Source organism: Pseudopodoces humilis, chromosome 13 (genome assembly GCF_049639895.1).
Source record: "Pseudopodoces humilis isolate 2021_Gansu_Grassland_sample_001 chromosome 13, ASM4963989v1, whole genome shotgun sequence".
In the NCBI taxonomy this organism is placed as follows: Eukaryota; Metazoa; Chordata; class Aves; order Passeriformes; family Paridae; genus Pseudopodoces; species Pseudopodoces humilis.
In genome coordinates this window covers 8733258-8749583 of record NC_142212.1, presented here as the reverse complement: position 1 = coordinate 8749583, position 16326 = coordinate 8733258, and the positions used below count along the sequence as shown (strand labels likewise).

The following is a 16326-nucleotide window of genomic DNA, read 5'->3' as shown; positions in this document are numbered from 1 at the left end:
CATAATCACTGCACCTGTCTTGGCATTGCTTTTTCTCCCCCTTCCCAAACACCTTGTCTTTTCTTGGAATTCTCGTGCCAGGGGTCATGTCCCACAGTTAAGAGAACACTGCTTTGGCTACAGATTTGTGGCTTTTGTCCAAATATCTTTAGACCGGCATATTTCAGTATTGTTTGTGGAAAATGGGCTGTGTTTGAAAATATTTATTCTGTTAATTTCTGGGGGCTTTTTGTTTGTTTTAGAAGGCTTTTAATTTACCAAACATTATTTGCACAAGAATGTTGGAAAAAATAAACTGTGTCAGTGCAAACAATAGAAAATTTCTTAGGCAAGCTTTCAAATTGCATGAGAGAAATCAGAGCTGATACTGCCCATTCTGTGCCATGCTTTGCTTCATTAAATTCTGGAGCTTGACTCAGAGATTTAAGATTTTCATGGTAGGTGGTGAACAGTAGGGATTAAACTCGCTTCCTTTGTTGTTAAGTTGTGCCCCTAATAACTTCCTGTTCCTTAAAGAAACCAGTTCACATAATTTCAGTGAACAGCTGCACGGAGCCGTGTTGCATCTGCAGAGTGGTGCTGTAAATACTTCTTGTAGTGTTTCTCCTTACAATAGTTTCTCACGTCTCTGTCACACAGACTCTTGTAAGATAACCTTCCACACTGCCTTTTTAAAATAGATGCTAAACCAGGCAAGAAAGGGGCATAATGAAAAGGCATTTTTTACTGGTTTGGTTTGGTAGGTTTTCTGTTTCCTTTTGTTCAGATGGGATATGCTGTGGCTCATGCTCTTCAGCAAGCATGTTTCACCTCAAAAATCCTCAAAGATCCCATGAAATTAGTATCCATGAATACCTTTCAGGACCACCTCCTTCCCTGGTGGGATTTAAGCCAGCAGCTGTTCAATTAAATATTTTTTCTTGACAGGATGATGTTGAGAAAACCATATCTAGTTGAAGAGGCAGAAGGATTCAGACAAAATGTAATTACAAAATGTAAGAAGTCAAGCATAAAACCATGGATAATGTCATTGAGATTTAGTGATCACAAAAGATCAGGACAATTCAAGGGGAGTATGAATTCCTTGTGTTTGGTTTAGGAAGATAAGTATTTTATGTTCTTCCAAGTAAGTTTTATCTCACAGATTCTTACTTAAAATTCTTTCATTGTACCTCATTATAGCTCACTTTGCAGTAGGATATTATATAATTTAATATCTCACTCTGGGGCTTCTATACAGTCCTGGTTTTGAATTTCTTACTTCTTAGAAGGTTTTGACTGTTGGTTAAATCAGTTAGCACATTTTTTTAAAAAGGCTAGTATGGATGCTTCATGATGTGTTTCCAAGTCATAGGGCTCAAATTGAGGTAAAAAGCTGTGTTCTGGGAGATGGAGAATGAATATGCTAAATGTCAACATACCTGACAGTTTTAGAATAAAGGGATGTGTATTGTGCCTGCCTCTGGTCACCAGGCATCCACTCGCTGGAAGGCTGAGCTGTGCTGAGAAAATCAAAGCTTAAAGAATGTTGATGTGAAAGAAGGGTTCTTCCAGATCAGAGGAAGGGCCTGACTGATATACCAGACAACCTGAGGGACAGTTGTGCACAAGTAATGTGCTAGCACCAGGAGATCAAACACTGAATTTTCACAAGCAACATGGAAGAAAAACTGGAATCTTTGTACATGGCAGGCTGTTGTTGACAAGGATGTGGTAGGGGAGAACCAGCTAACCTGCTCCTATAACAGGATAATCAGGGGGTTTGGGGCCCTCTCTACAAGGAAAGGTGCTGGGGTGTGTCAAGAGATGGGCAAGGAAGCTGATGGAGGAGCTGGAGCACAAGTTTGATGAGGAGAAGCTGAGGGAGCTGGGGGTGTTTAACCTTCAGAAAAGGAGGCTAAGGGGGACCTTATCACTCTAGGACCCATGAAAGGAGATTGCAGCCAGGTGGGGATCACTCCCTTCTCCCAGATAACATGGGACAGGGCCAGACGAAACAGCCTCAAGTTAAGCCAGGGAAGATTTTGTTTGGGTATTAGGGAAAACTTTTAAACCAAAAGAGTAGTCAATCATTGGCCCAGGTCTGTGATGGAGTCAGCATCCCTTGGAGGCATTTGAAAGATGTGTAGTTGTGTCACAGAGCGACACAGGTTAATGGTGGCTTGCCAGTGCTAGGTTGGCAGTTGGACTTGACCATCTAAAAGGATATTCCAACCTAAATACTTCTATTATTCTAAGATATTCCTTCATGCTCAAAAGTGATTGCTTTCTTTCCCAGCCAATATATAATTTACAATGAAGTAAAAGCAATGCTTTGCCTTTTGTGTCTCAGGTCAAACCTGAGGTGCTCTGAGGACACATTCAGCTCTTCTGCAGCTGAACTTGAGTGCAGTGGCGCTAGAGATGAAGCAGTGAAACACTAAAGAGCCACCAACAAAGAACCAGCCAAAATCTGTGAGCTACTTGTGTATTATGTTTACATAAGAACAAACACCAAAGATGCCAACTTAGTAAAAGAAGTTACAACCAACCTATTTAGAAGAGTCTAGGTTCCTCTTTATAGTATGAAATAGGCACCAAGAAGTCTGTTGCTCCATTAATTCACTTTAATTCACTTAAATTAAAACTTATTTCTTCAGTGTCACTGAGATGTTTTTTAAAATGCTGTTCCCATAATTTGTGCAAGCAGTGCAGGAATATATATAAAAATATATATGTATATAGATATATCTATATATTAAAAAAATATATATAGGAATATATATACATAAAAGGAGGTAAATCTGAGGAAAATTCATGATTGCAATTGTCAGTTGTGCCAAGTTTATAAGTAACAGTACAAACCCATCCACCCAGGGCTTAGAATTCATTCTGTAGTCAATGGAATACACACAACTTATATAGCAAACATCAACATGGATTATGTATTTTGTTATATTCTCTTGAAAGCAATTCAAAATGCAGGCATCTAAATAATACAGACAATTCATCATTTTACTGATGACTTCTAGAAATAGAAATTATTTTTACTTGGTTGAAAGCATCAATAAAGCTTTAAAACAAGAAGAGCAGATGCCAAATATAAAACTCTCTTTTTACTGAGCACTGAGTATGATAAACACTGATTATTCATCTTGATGCTAAAGTTCAAAAACAATTGTCCCTTCAGTTTGCCTCATGGGAGACTGAAATCAGGACCACATGTGCATTGATGAACAACATATGAAAGATGAATCATGATTACTGTTTTGGTCTGCTGCACAAGGCTGTGCTTAAGGGGTAGTGATTTCCTACGTCCTTTAGCAGATTGCTGTAATTAGTGTTAGCATCTCTCTCTGTTTCCCAGTATTTATGTTCAAGTGGCCTCCTGACAGTACCTAGTCACACACATCAATTTGCTTTCTTGAATGAAAGAGTGTTTGCTCAACAGAAGAATGTTGGAGTATATTTCAATATTGTTTGTAATAAAGATTAGTTACAGAACTATTCTGAAATCACCCAAACATTTCTATCACCAGTGCTATCTCTGGCAGGAATTGCCAGATATAAAAAATAGATGTTTCTTTCAAATACCAAACACTGTATGTTCTAGGTTAAAAAGAGGGAAAAGTTCAATAAAATCAAACAATTTTCATTTCATTCAGTTGTATTTAATTTATGCCTCTGGTGGCAGACATTAGTTAAATTTAGCTTCTCTTGGAGGCACAATTAGTTCCTGTGGTTACAAATTTCATTTTAGCTTTATTTCTGGATATGTAATCCTAACTTTGTTCCTCTCTGGCCTAGTTAATGGGTGAAAGAGTTGTCACAAGTGCATTTCATTACTGAGCTATTACTATAAATGAGGGTTGGGTATTAGAAAAATATAAACAAACAGGAATAGAGGTTAATTTCATATAATAGTCTTTGTCTTTTATTAATACTTGTGCTCTTTCATGTTGAAAGATGGATGTTGAAATGAAATGCTTGTACATGCCTTGAACATCCAAATGAGCCATTCATGCTTCAGGAGATGATGTCTATTGGTCTTAGATCTGTGCTGACTTTGGGTGTCTGGGGATCTTAACCTTCATTGTTCAGGCTGTTTATATGGATTGAGGAACAGATCCAACATTGATCTCTGTGATGAGAGGTATGTGATGTGTGATGGAAATTCTACCTGGATTGCTTGCCCTATATAGATACAGGATTTAGATTTTAGCTTATCATGTTTTCTGTGGAGTTCTGTGCTTTGAGCTCACATAATGTAAGATTTAATGTGGCTAATGCCTCCTCTGCTCCCCCAGCTTTTTGACAAATAAGGTTGTTTGTAATTTAATGTGTGCATTTCAACTTCGATTATCTGTTAAAAGATCAGTGGTTTAGAGTTCTTCCGAAAAGATGTTTTGGCTGTTTTCTTTCCTATGTATTTCTTCTCAGTCCACATGCGTAGAAGTAGGTAGACCACAAGGATTTTGTAGGCAAGCTCCAGGACACAAAGACTTGCTTTCTAGTAAAGTTCTAAATCTAAATTCAACAAATGTTCGTGCTTAATTAATGATAGAATCACAGAATGGTTTGGGTTGGAAGGAACCTTCAAGATCAACTACTTCCAACCCCCTGCCATGGCAGGGACAATAAGCTGAGAATTCAGAGTCCCGAGGCCATCACATTAGTATTTATAGTTTTGAAGTAAGATGCTCTAAACAAGTTTTCCTAGCTATAAGCCATCTAAATAGCACAATTACTTTAATTCAAAACCAAGGGAATGCTTCCTGGAAGAATATATTTTTAAACTCAAAGCACTAGGTACTTCAGGGGTGAATACTCCAGTTGAGCATGATGAAATTATGTGAGTAGCTTACATGTTTTAGGTTAAAACTAATATAACAATTATTTAGTTCAATACTTTGGGGTGACCCTAATTCTCTCACTAATTACTGCAGCCTTTTTTTACCTTTTCTACACTTGGGAGAAAGTTTTTGCCACTCCTATGTCTTATGTGCTGCATAAGTTTAGTAGAGTTTGGCTTACATTATGTCTGTCTTTGCATCTAAATTATCAATGATTGTGGTATATTTATTTATGCTTATACTGTTACATATTTTGTTATGTCACCATAATCCCAGTAGAATGCAATTAAAGGAGAAGTGTTGCCTTTTTATTTCAATATAGCATATAAAAATCCTATCTAATGAATTAAAATACATGTGCTAATTTCCTGTGGAATTTGGTAAAATTTGTGTCTCTCAAAACTTCAGCTCTAGAACAAAAGGAAGACGAGTATCAATTGATTTGATGGTTAATCTCCCTTTATAAAATGTCAGTAGTTACTTTTTTGTGATTTTTTAATCAAATAAATCATATCTTTGTTTTGCGGTAAGTTAAATGACATTTAATAAAGATTAGAGAAACAGTGCATCAGACTAAAACAGGTATTAATATTAAAGTTATAACTGAAAAGAAAGACTCCTTCCTGTTTCAGGAAGCTTTTTGTGTAACAGCTGGTTCAATGCCAAACTAAATCAAATTTAAACAATTAAAAGCCACCTAAGAAGAAAGTGAGATTACAAATTTAACTGCTAACAATACTATCAAAGTCTGAATTGCTTTCATCCTTTAGGAAGTGTTTTAGTTGTTTTTTTTTTTAACTTGACAGTGCTTCTCTTGTTTTCCTTTGAGCATAACCTCAGTCTGAATGTGGAAAGACACGTGGTGAATGCTCAGACATGATCTTGACGACATCTAATTACTGCTGCAGCCCTTTTATACTGATGATTTTTGTTGTTTGCACCGTAGCAGTGAAGCCAGATACAATTCTGTATAAATGGGTGGTATATTTTTAAAGCTAATTTTAAATATGATTTATTTTGCCTTTCAGGGAATGATACTGTATCATAAGAATCAGTATTCCAGTTTTCAGCTTTGTGTCTTGTGAGGGTGATGCTACATTTTGTGTTTCAGAACAATTTCAGTACTTTCTGAAGGGGAAGGTATTGGAAGGTTTGGAAGGTTTGGAGGGCCAAAGTTCTTTTCTGTAAGTAGAGAAGAGATGGTAGACTCATCAACTTGGACTTCTCCCTGGCAGAGCAGTTCTCTGGTTGGTCTTCAGTTTGCAGTATCTGCTTCAATAGCATTTGGTGAAAGAAAAGGGTGTCTGAGGCAGCATGATGGGTTTCTGCAGTGTCACTCTCTGGCAACTTGTGATACTCTTCATGGCTGTGGAGTGGTAAGCAGCTCTTAGGCTGACATTCTCTTCTCTTCTCTTGCACCTTGTTTGCCCTGAAGAGCCCAATTTGATTTGTCATTAAACCATGATCAAAGGTACGGCTTTTGTACATACACAATTTACCTAGGTGGTGGAAGTTGAGAATATCACTTAATTCTCTTCCAGAAATAAACTTTGATGATTCCCGTCTATGGGGCAGATCATACTGCATCAACCACAATTTCATGCCTTCATGCAAACACTACACTCAGACTTTCCTATCTTTGTTTTTTCTCTACAGGGGCTGTCATCAGTCACAAAGAACAATGGACTACTCAACATTACCTTTAAATATGACAGTAAGTTGAAAATCTGCACTATATTCGCAGAAATAAAGGACTCCATCACAGTTGTCAATATATAGCAAGATGTCTCTTAAAATGACTCTAAGAATGGCATAAGTTCTTCAATATTGACATAATTTTAAAATCTAGAAAAATTTGTCTGCTGGGTCTGGTAGGTCTTCTGTGTCTCACTGATAAGAAAACTACCCAGCAATTTGTAGTAGTTTCTCTTTCTGGTTGGCCTACATAATTTTGCCTGGTATTTGACTGGAACATTTTAGAAAAATATTTTATTCTGTGAGAAATAAAGTTACTGAAAGGTTCAGTACATACAAAGACATAGGAAAGGATTATTTTGGGCTTTATGCAGCTTTTCTCTGATGTGTAATTTTGGCATAGTAATAGTGATAGACAGGTTGCAGCAGTAATGCTTCAGACCTGTTCAAGTATCTGCTAAATGGCTGTATCTTATTGTTGGGGGTTATTTTAGAGGTTTTATCATCTTTCCTGTCTAGTTGTCAGAGCAAGACTGCTAACTACATTAAGAATTTATCCTTATGTGGGCAGCTTGTGTGCATCATCAATATAAACTCAATGTACAGTCAAGACAAGGTCCTAATTTACATTAAAACAATGTTTTAATGCCAGTGCAAGTCATAGGTGGTTTATTCCTGCCTACTCAAAGAAATCACCTTGGATGCAGAATTCAGGTAAAATTTCATCATTGAGAGCTTGCATCAGGAACCTAAAAATAGTGATTTGTTTCATTCTGATCATCCTTTTGCTCCTCTGTTTTTATGTTAATTTCTGAATTTGCAATCCTTCACTGTGAATTTTTTTAATCTAATTTGATCTTAATACTTAAAATGAGCAAAATTTAAGTGTGTCAGATTGTACAAGATGTAGGTGGTCACTACAAAAGAAGTATGATTTTTTTTTTAATCTTCATAAAGAAAAATGGGAAATGGTACCAGTCAGAACAAAGGTCCGCACGTTTAGTTAACACAATGAGCCTGTTTAAATCCCAGTATGTGTCATGTTTTTTCCATTAATTCTGGCACTAGAAACTGTGTTTAACCAATGAGAAGTATTAATTCACAATTCTGCTGGCACTGTGTGCTTCCTGGACAAAGGAGTTATTTGAGATCTGCAGGACAAGGAAAAGAGTTTGCTGATATGAAGACTAAAGAGCTCACATGGTGTGGGAATATGTATTTACCTTTAATAAGCCAGCACAAAAGATAATTTGGCTTGTTGGCTGTGTTTAAAGGCTCTTATTTTGCCACAGAGGAACTCTTAAGAAACTGTGTTTTATGATTCTGAATTAGTGGGTTAGATTATTTATTCAGGTGAAAAAGAAATGTCTGTATTTTTTAGTATGTCACTTACATTCAAGTAAAAGAAGTGGTTTCCTAAAAAGTGCGATTTTTCCATGCTATTTTCTTCCAAAACTGTTGTTCTTTATAACTGTGAATCAGTGACTCGCAGTCAAACTTCAGGCACTTGTGCTATATTCCATTTTGGCAAATTGTCATTTGACCATAAAATTCTAGTAACCAGGATCCAAAATCTTGGGCTTGATATTAATTAGATCCAGACCTAGAAAAAGCCAGTTACTTCAAACTTTCCATTGAAAGAGATCCTCTATCCTTCTAAGAGGAAGTTCATGCTGTCACTGAGTTCACTCATAGCAACTGAATTCTACAAGCAGCGGAGTTAGTACCACCCACCCAGCTTTTGTAAAAGGCAGTGTTGTACAGACTGTTCTATTCTTATGTCTGTGGCAGTTATAGAAAAGGCCCCTGGCCCTGGTTATTCACAGTAAAAAGCCATTTTCTAAATCTCCTTTACAGTTAATAATTTTAGGGAATACACTGTATTTTGTGAGGATAGCAAGACAAAACCAGTTCTGAGTGAATCCAGTGGCACTTAAGTGGTGTGTAGGGATGTGGCTGCAGAATGGAAGACAGAGAAGGGATGGATTTAAGCAGGAGATTCTTTGTGGTCAGGATCAAGCACTATCATGGCTAAAAGCACTTCTTGAGCAGTTCTCAAGTGTCACGTGGTTTATTGTTCTCGTGTGTGCCTGGTCATTGACCAACATTCTCTTGCTTTGAGCACTGTATATGAAAAAATTATGTCAGCCTTCATATTATTTTGAACAGCTACAAGGGAAAGTTGTTCTCTTTTGGGAGTCCCAATACATATGATGTGGTACAGGTTACACTGGTGGTACAAACTGGTAATATCCTTGGCAGTCCTGTGACCTGTGGATTGGTAACCAGTGAAAGTGGTTGTGCTCAATGATTTGTGAATTTTTGTGGGTTCACAAAAAATCTTCATCTAGATTTGCTGTGTAGTACTTAGGAAAATAATGCACTGGTACTTTTACTTTGCTCAGTCTTGAAAACATGTTAGGGAATTTATGTCAGCAAGGCTGTTTTTCTTAAAGTGCTTATTTGTCCATATTTTTAGACTGCACTCCTTACCTGAGTTCAGTGGGAAGACACGTGATTGGAGATGTACAGAACATCACTATCAGTCAGTTTGCATGCCAGGAACAGGTGGCTGTGATGATCCTTTGGACAGCAAATGCCATTGGTAAGTTGTAGAAGGAAATGGACTCATTGATCATGGGTTTGGTAGTAACTTCCTGCTCATAGGTATTAAGTGAAATAATTACGTTATGCTTGGAATCACTGATGCAAACTGCCTAAGAAAAAAGGAATTTTAACACCTTTGCAAAGCTCCTATTTTTTCTGGCTTGCTTCAAAAACACCCTTAAAACTAGGATGTTCTCTGCAACCATACTGCTTTATACTATCCCAGTTTACTGAATTCCTGTTCTTCAGAGCTGTACAACTGTCCCTGGTTTCATTTTCTGCCCAAAGGCTTTGGTGCAGTTCAGTGGCATTGATTGAGTTTACTTTCTGATATGCTTAAAGATTCTTTAAAATGCAGATTCTCTTACAGGTGGAAAACATTGTCTAATCATAGCTGTATGGACTTTATTGTGTTGACTTGCCAGGTCTGGTAATTAAGAGTATTTCTCAATTACTTCAATGTCACTGGAAGTACCTTGTTGCCCACAAGAGCAGTAGTGTCCAAAATTGAGGGAAGAAATCCATTTCCACTCAGAAACTTATTTCTGGGCTTTAAAAGAATATGTGAAAATTCCACTGAATTCTGCAGAACTGTGCAGTTGAAGGTATTTAGTAATCTTCATCTGCAGACTGGATGAATCAAACATCCATGGGAAAAAAAGCCTGGTGTTCTTCTGTGTAGTCACCAGAGGTTAATCCTTGGGAGAGTTTGAGGACAGAACTGCTGTTCTGACATCTCGGGTAACATGGGAACTGGACACTTTCAGGGTCTTTGTGTAAGGACAAATACTGCATTTGTTCCATAGAATGCTAAGAACATGTTTGGCAACACTTTATCTTCTACAAAATTATAAAAATTAATCAAATCACACAAACCCATGAAAACTAGTGAACCAGAGAAGGTGGTGGAAAATGTGGAAATTATACATTTGGGATTTTATTTTTTGGGTTGACAAGCATGGCATAAACTGAAATGAGTCAATTTTGATTTATGTAGCATTTAGCTTACAAAAGCTCTGTGTATCATTGATAAATATGTGTAATGCTGTTAGAGATGCAATTAGATGGAGTCGTGAGAGTTAAGAGCTGTGCAGTGCCTTTGATACCTGAGCCACAAAACTGTGATAGGGTTAACATTGGCATTTTCCTGGGATATTCACACCACTGTGACTCAGTTTAGTCATATCATGAAGTGATTCTGTGATGAGAACATTGTAAAGACACTGTGCTGAGATAAGTTGTAGTAGAGTAACTTGAACAAAATGGATGTAGTTCTGGCAGCAGTTATGAATAACTGGAAGTATACGTGCACTGGAATAAATTCCATTCTGTTTAAGTCAAGTTTTCTGTTAGCCCTTACTGTACTAGAACTAAAGAAGTTGTAACAATTGTTACCATTTTAATCTGGCAGTCTCAGAGATTATAGTAAAATTTAAAAAGGAATATTTCTATAATTTGCCAGCAAAATATTACATTTGATTATTAAAATGGAAATGTGAAGTTACTATAAAGTGTTTCTGAAGGTGAAGAAGGTACTGATAACTTATACTGCAGTAATTTGGAAGCACCAGATGAGACATGGGCCCCTCTGTTCCAGGCATTACACAAGTATGCAGTGATTGTAGCCTTTGCCAAAGACTGAATTCTAGATAGGCAAGATGGAATATGCAGAAATGACATAGAGCAACAGGTATTAAATACAAGCGTATTTCATATGACTGGTAAGTTTTATTTTTAAAGGAAAATGAAATATATTCAAGTCACATAAAATACCACATTATGCATTTTGAAATACTAATCTTCTGTTTAAATCCCCTTTAACTGCTGTTTTTAGGGATTGAATACCTGAAGGGATTTCGAGTAATACTTGAGGAATTAAAATCAGAGGGAAGACAATGCCAGCAGATGGTTTTAAAAGATCCAAAGCAGCTCAGCCCCAGTTTTAAACGAACAGTAAGTGCTTTGTTTCAAGAAAAGTTTCAGTGTTGTTTGACTGTGTGAGTGAGTAGTCTTGAAAGTGTTTATCATCCTAGAATGGTTTGGGTCATTAAAAGTCATCCAGTTCCAGCCCATTTGCCGTGGGCAGAGACACCTCCCACTATCCCATGTTGCTCCAAGCCCCATCCAGCCTGGCCTGGAACACTTGGAGGGATGGGGCATTTGCAGCTTCTTGAGGCAACCTGTGCCAGGGCCTCACTTCCTTCAAGTGAAGAATTTCTTCCCAATATCTAATCTAACCCTACCCTCTTTCAATTGGAAGTTATTCCCCCTTATCCTATTGCTCCATGCCCTTGCAAAAAAGTTGATTGGTTCCCAAAAGCATTATTGGTGAAATTAATGGTAGTTGTTGCTTTGGAGACAGATCTTGTTTCTTTTGATAGCAACTTTCTTGAAGATGGGAACCATCATTTTGGTGACTGGACTACAGATGCACATCTGTAATAGTCTACATCCAACTATGTGTTGAGATTCCTCATGTCAAAACTGTGGGCTTGTTTTGAAAAATACTTTGAGCTATGATAGTTGATTTTAAAATATGTTGCAATCTTGTCTTTTTTGTAGGGAATGGAGTCCCAGCCCTTTGTAAACCTGAAGTTTGAAACAGATTACTTTGTAAAGATTGTTCCTTTTCCTTCCATTAAAAATGAAAGTAATTATCACCCATTTTTCTTCCGAACTAGATGTAAGTATTGCATATAATATAGTGTTCCATATAATGTGGTATTGCATTTTATATAGTATTGCATATCATCTACTCAGTGGGCCTCTCCTCCCCTCAGTATTCTGGTTTCCCAACAAAGGAATGTAGTGGATGATGATGTTGGATGAGTCTGGGTAAAGTAGTTACTGGCATTGAAGGAAGGGAAGGAAGATCTGGGTGTTAAGTAGAAAGAATCTGCATGCCACAGATGAATCTGTGGTGTGTGATCATAAGTGTTAAGCAGCCAACAGAAAAAAAAGTCTCAGGTAGGCCTGAACTTATCTCAGGTTTTCCTAGAGCAGGATTGATCCTCTGCTTCTCAATTAACTCTTGAAGATGGTTTGCTCCTCTCCAGACATTGCGAAGAAGGGCAGATTGGTTTCTGCTACAATTTACAAGTAGCTGTCTAGAGAGAGATGTAGAGGAGGATATCTAATTTTAGATAGCAGCAGATCAAGTTGAATTTCTTGCAATTTCTTAACAATTCTGATTGGACGTAGTGAGAAGAAATTTGATTAATAAACTCCTCAGTGTTTTCACAGTATGGTAAGAAGTATGGAAGTACCTTTTGCGGTGAGCTGTTGATATTTGTCTTGCTAAGGGGGTTTTTTCCCTATAAAACTTGCTTCAGGTATTTTCAAGTCGGTTAATGCAGACTGCCGTAGCATTGGTAGTAGTACTCAGCATACTTATTTATTCTAAGTAAATATATTTGGGACAAAGTTCTAACTTTCTCTCCTGATGTGCTGTGCCTGGCGTTATCCCTTTTGTCTCACTAAGAAATGTGATATTCAAATTAATGTATCTCTGTTTCTCATATAAAGATGAGAAGGGAGTTGAAATCCTAACAAAGGAGTTAAGTTTTCTAAATGCATTTAGTCCAGGCATATTAGAGTCTGGGAAAAAGTGGGGATATTCAAAATTATGAATTCCCTACTTTTACTCTTGTTCTTTTTCTGTTTAAGTAGCATAGCAGTGTGATACTGTATAATTAATATTTTTTCTGTATATTTGTAGCATGTGAGTTGTTGCTACAGCCAGAAAACCTTGTCTGCAAACCTTGTAAGTAAAATGTAATATTTCTATATATTAATCTTAAAAAAAGTGACTGTACTTGAAGAGTCATTTTGCGATTCATGAATATCTTCTCTGGCAGACTGGAAGCCAAGGAATGTGAATGTTACCCAGCAAGGTTTTAACATGCAAGTGTCCTTTGATCATGCGCCTCACAACTTTGGGTTTAGGTACTACTTTCTTCACTACAAACTGAAGCATGAAGGCCCATTTAAGCAAAAGACCTGCAGACAGGTACGTGGCTGAGTTTTGCAAAGCTATTAACATGAGATGTTCTAAGGTCTTATAGAAACCTACAAAACTTCATATAAAATAGTATCAGTTTTAAAATTGCAAAACTATTTGGAGCTATTTATGTAAATAACAATTGTGCTGTAATAGTACTCATCAGTCAAAACCAGGCTTGAGGATTCCATTGGACCTGGATAGCACAAGTCAGTTCTGAAGGCAGGTGTTTGTATAAGTGAGTGGGCAGACTTAATTTTGCTGGTTTAAGGTGTGTTAATATAAGAGTGCATTGCCTATTTCTAAATCAATGTGAATTCTTTATTATATTTTAAAAGTATGTGAATTGCTTGCAAAGTATTCTTTCTTTGATATAGGAGCAGAACACAGACACCACAAGTTGTGTTCTTCAGAACGTGTCTCCAGGGGATTATATCATTGAGGTAATATTTCTAAACAGTCTTTTGTACAACACCTAAGTGAATATGCTAATGGCAAAATGGAGTAAAATTAAAATATTTCAAATCACAGTGGTAGAATTGAACTTCAGGTATCCCTACTGAAGGGATGTTAAGGGCAGGTATGTTAATGTAAACCCCCAAGGGGCTACACCAAAATGAACGATGGTCACAAGTTTTTTCAGACAGATGTAAGTTTGGTCCATTTACATACCAGGGGTTAATTCTCCAATTACGGCTTCAGGTAATGAAGTCATATTCCCCCAGTTTGCTTCTCCCCAGCCCACTTGTTTATACTTTTTGGGGCCTGAGGCTGTAAGGTGTCCTTGGATCAGGCCCAGAGGGATTGTTCTGTCTAACCAAAGTGTGAAGACCATTAACTACACTTTATATGGAGTTTAGATTATGCACTAATGCACTACAGGATTTGAAAAATACAGAGGCTAAAATCTTAAGGCATCAGAATGTTCTTGACCTTTCCACAGCTTTGCTTCCCTGAGTGCACAGCACTTTGATCTGTGCCTTGAACTGAAGTTGTGGGCCTGCATAATTCCTTGACTTTGATTTTTATTTTTTTTTTAATTGGAATTCTGTTTCTTGGTCAATTCTTATAATACTTATATAGTTTGTGCTGCTCTTTAGTTTTAACTCTTTGAACAGTAACTTTCTTTACATTTGGTCATAGAAGCTGTTACAGTTATTTTCATGTTGCAGAAAATAAAATTAATCTTTTATTTTTCCAAGCTGGTTGATGACACTAATACTACAAGGAAAACAATGCACTATGCACTAAAACCAGGTATGAATTCTGTTTTTTAAACAGCATACTATATTTACTGTATTAATTTAGATTCAGTTTTACTGATGTTGGAAATAAATCTCTATTTGACCTTTGTTTGCCATAATCTAGACTATTGAGATAATTGCACTGTGCTTTTTTGACCTAATGAAACAAGAGTAGAGATGCACACGTGAGCAAAGACATGTGCATCTCTGTATATTTATACTTAGTGGAGTTTAGATCAATCCATGACTGGAAATCTTTGTGGGAAGGTGGCTTTTGTTTTATATGTGGGTATGAGGAATGATAACCTTAATTGCATTCAGCTGAGAGTGCAGTAGTGTGGAAATACTGTAATGAAACTGTGGGAGCAGCCTAAACACATCACTTGTGTCCTTCAGCACCAAACCCAGCGGTCTGGAGAACCTGTCAGGAGAATGCTTCACATGCCCATGGATCTGACCTGTTTCTGAGAAGCTGAACAGAGATTTCAGAGTGTAACTGCAGCCTCAAAACAGCCACAGATGGAGACAGTGGATAAAGTGCACTGAATCCTAATGCACATTGCTAAGGCTGCAGGAAGGCAGTTCTTTCTAAGTGGCAAGTTCACCATCCTGGAACCAAAATATGTCAGGTCCAAATGACCACTGCATATCTCATCAAAACTATTTACACAGGATTGTTCTCCTGGTGTGAATTGGAGCTCTTGTTACTTGTGAGAGTCATGCTGATGCTGTGGCAGTGGGGCAGCCACCATAAAACCTAATTTGAAATGGAACAGAAAATGATATTTGAGCCTCCTGTATCTTTGACAATTAACTGATAATAGAGTACTGCAACAGTTTTGCATTCCCAGTGTGAAGATTTGTTTAGATGATTGTAATACAGCTTATTTGGATGTGGCTAATTCTGCTTTCTTTTTCCAAGTGCACTCCCCGTGGGCTGGCCCGATCAGAGCCATTGCCATTACAGTCCCTTTGGTTGTCATCTCTGCATTTGCCACGCTTTTCACAGTGATGTGCCGCAAGAAACAGCAAGGTAAGAGGGTTTATTCAGTACAAAGTTACATCTAAAGATATGCTTTTGCAACCCAAACAGTTTTAATTGGTAGATTAATTCCAGAAATACCTTTATCTGAAAAACTTTCTTTTCTCTTTCTCTGTTCTTCCTTCCCTCAGCTTTTTGTGTGTTGAAACTTCTAGCAAATTCTTAACCAGTGCTTGATGGTAATTGGTTGCCTAGACAGTATTGTATCACAGATCAAGAATTCACTATAGAAAGGAGAGAACAAAAGCAATATTGGAAAATACTTTTTATTTCATGTTTCTTTTTCTTTGAGAAAGTACTACGTGGCCATGTAGATTACAAACAGATTTGTAAATGGATATGTTTTAAACATTCCCTTATTTTGCTCAGAAATATCTAATTCATATTTATTTTAAATCAGAAGGAAAGTAAAGCCATGTGATGTCAATACAATTCACAGTGCTGTCTGGAATGCTATCTACAGCTGCTATTCCAGATTTTCTCACTTTCCTGGAAGTTGTCTTTACCTTTCATTCTAAGCCATCTTCCTAAATTTACTCTAAGCCCTGCTTGCAGATGTTTTTAGATTCCCTCCTTGCTGGCTACTTCTCTGTATCCAGGAGCTGGCAAGCAACACTTGATACATTTAAACGTTAAGAATATATTGGCTTTTTGTACTGAATTTAGAGAATCATGTGGTTTCACAAATAATGGAAAAAGAGATTACTTCTCCAAACCTTCCATATCTGTGTTATCCACCTGAATTTTGGCACAGATATACTGCAAGTGCTGTATGCCAGCTGGGTTAAATCCTTTTACCTTCTGGTCTTCTGTAGTTATCCTTTTGCTCACAGCTAGCACAGTTCCAACAAAAAACCCAGACAAATCACTGAAGATTTGTCTACAGAGAGTTGTTCCAGAATAGTT

The 16326-nt window shown here is 37.2% G+C and overlaps 1 protein-coding gene across 1 annotated transcript in view; it reads left to right on the top strand.

Annotated features, from left to right (window-relative positions):
• The window catches only part of IL17RD (interleukin 17 receptor D), a 39972-nt gene that overhangs the window by 16948 nt on the left and 6698 nt on the right, over positions 1 to 16326 (top strand). Inside the window, exons 2-10 of the mRNA XM_005522116.3 lie at positions 6489 to 6546; positions 9007 to 9132; positions 10969 to 11087; positions 11697 to 11817; positions 12853 to 12897; positions 12992 to 13143; positions 13512 to 13577; positions 14337 to 14391; positions 15301 to 15411. Coding sequence (XP_005522173.2) covers positions 6489 to 6546; positions 9007 to 9132; positions 10969 to 11087; positions 11697 to 11817; positions 12853 to 12897; positions 12992 to 13143; positions 13512 to 13577; positions 14337 to 14391; positions 15301 to 15411 — 853 coding nt within the window. The remainder of the gene's footprint in view (positions 1 to 6488; positions 6547 to 9006; positions 9133 to 10968; positions 11088 to 11696; positions 11818 to 12852; positions 12898 to 12991; positions 13144 to 13511; positions 13578 to 14336; positions 14392 to 15300; positions 15412 to 16326) is intronic.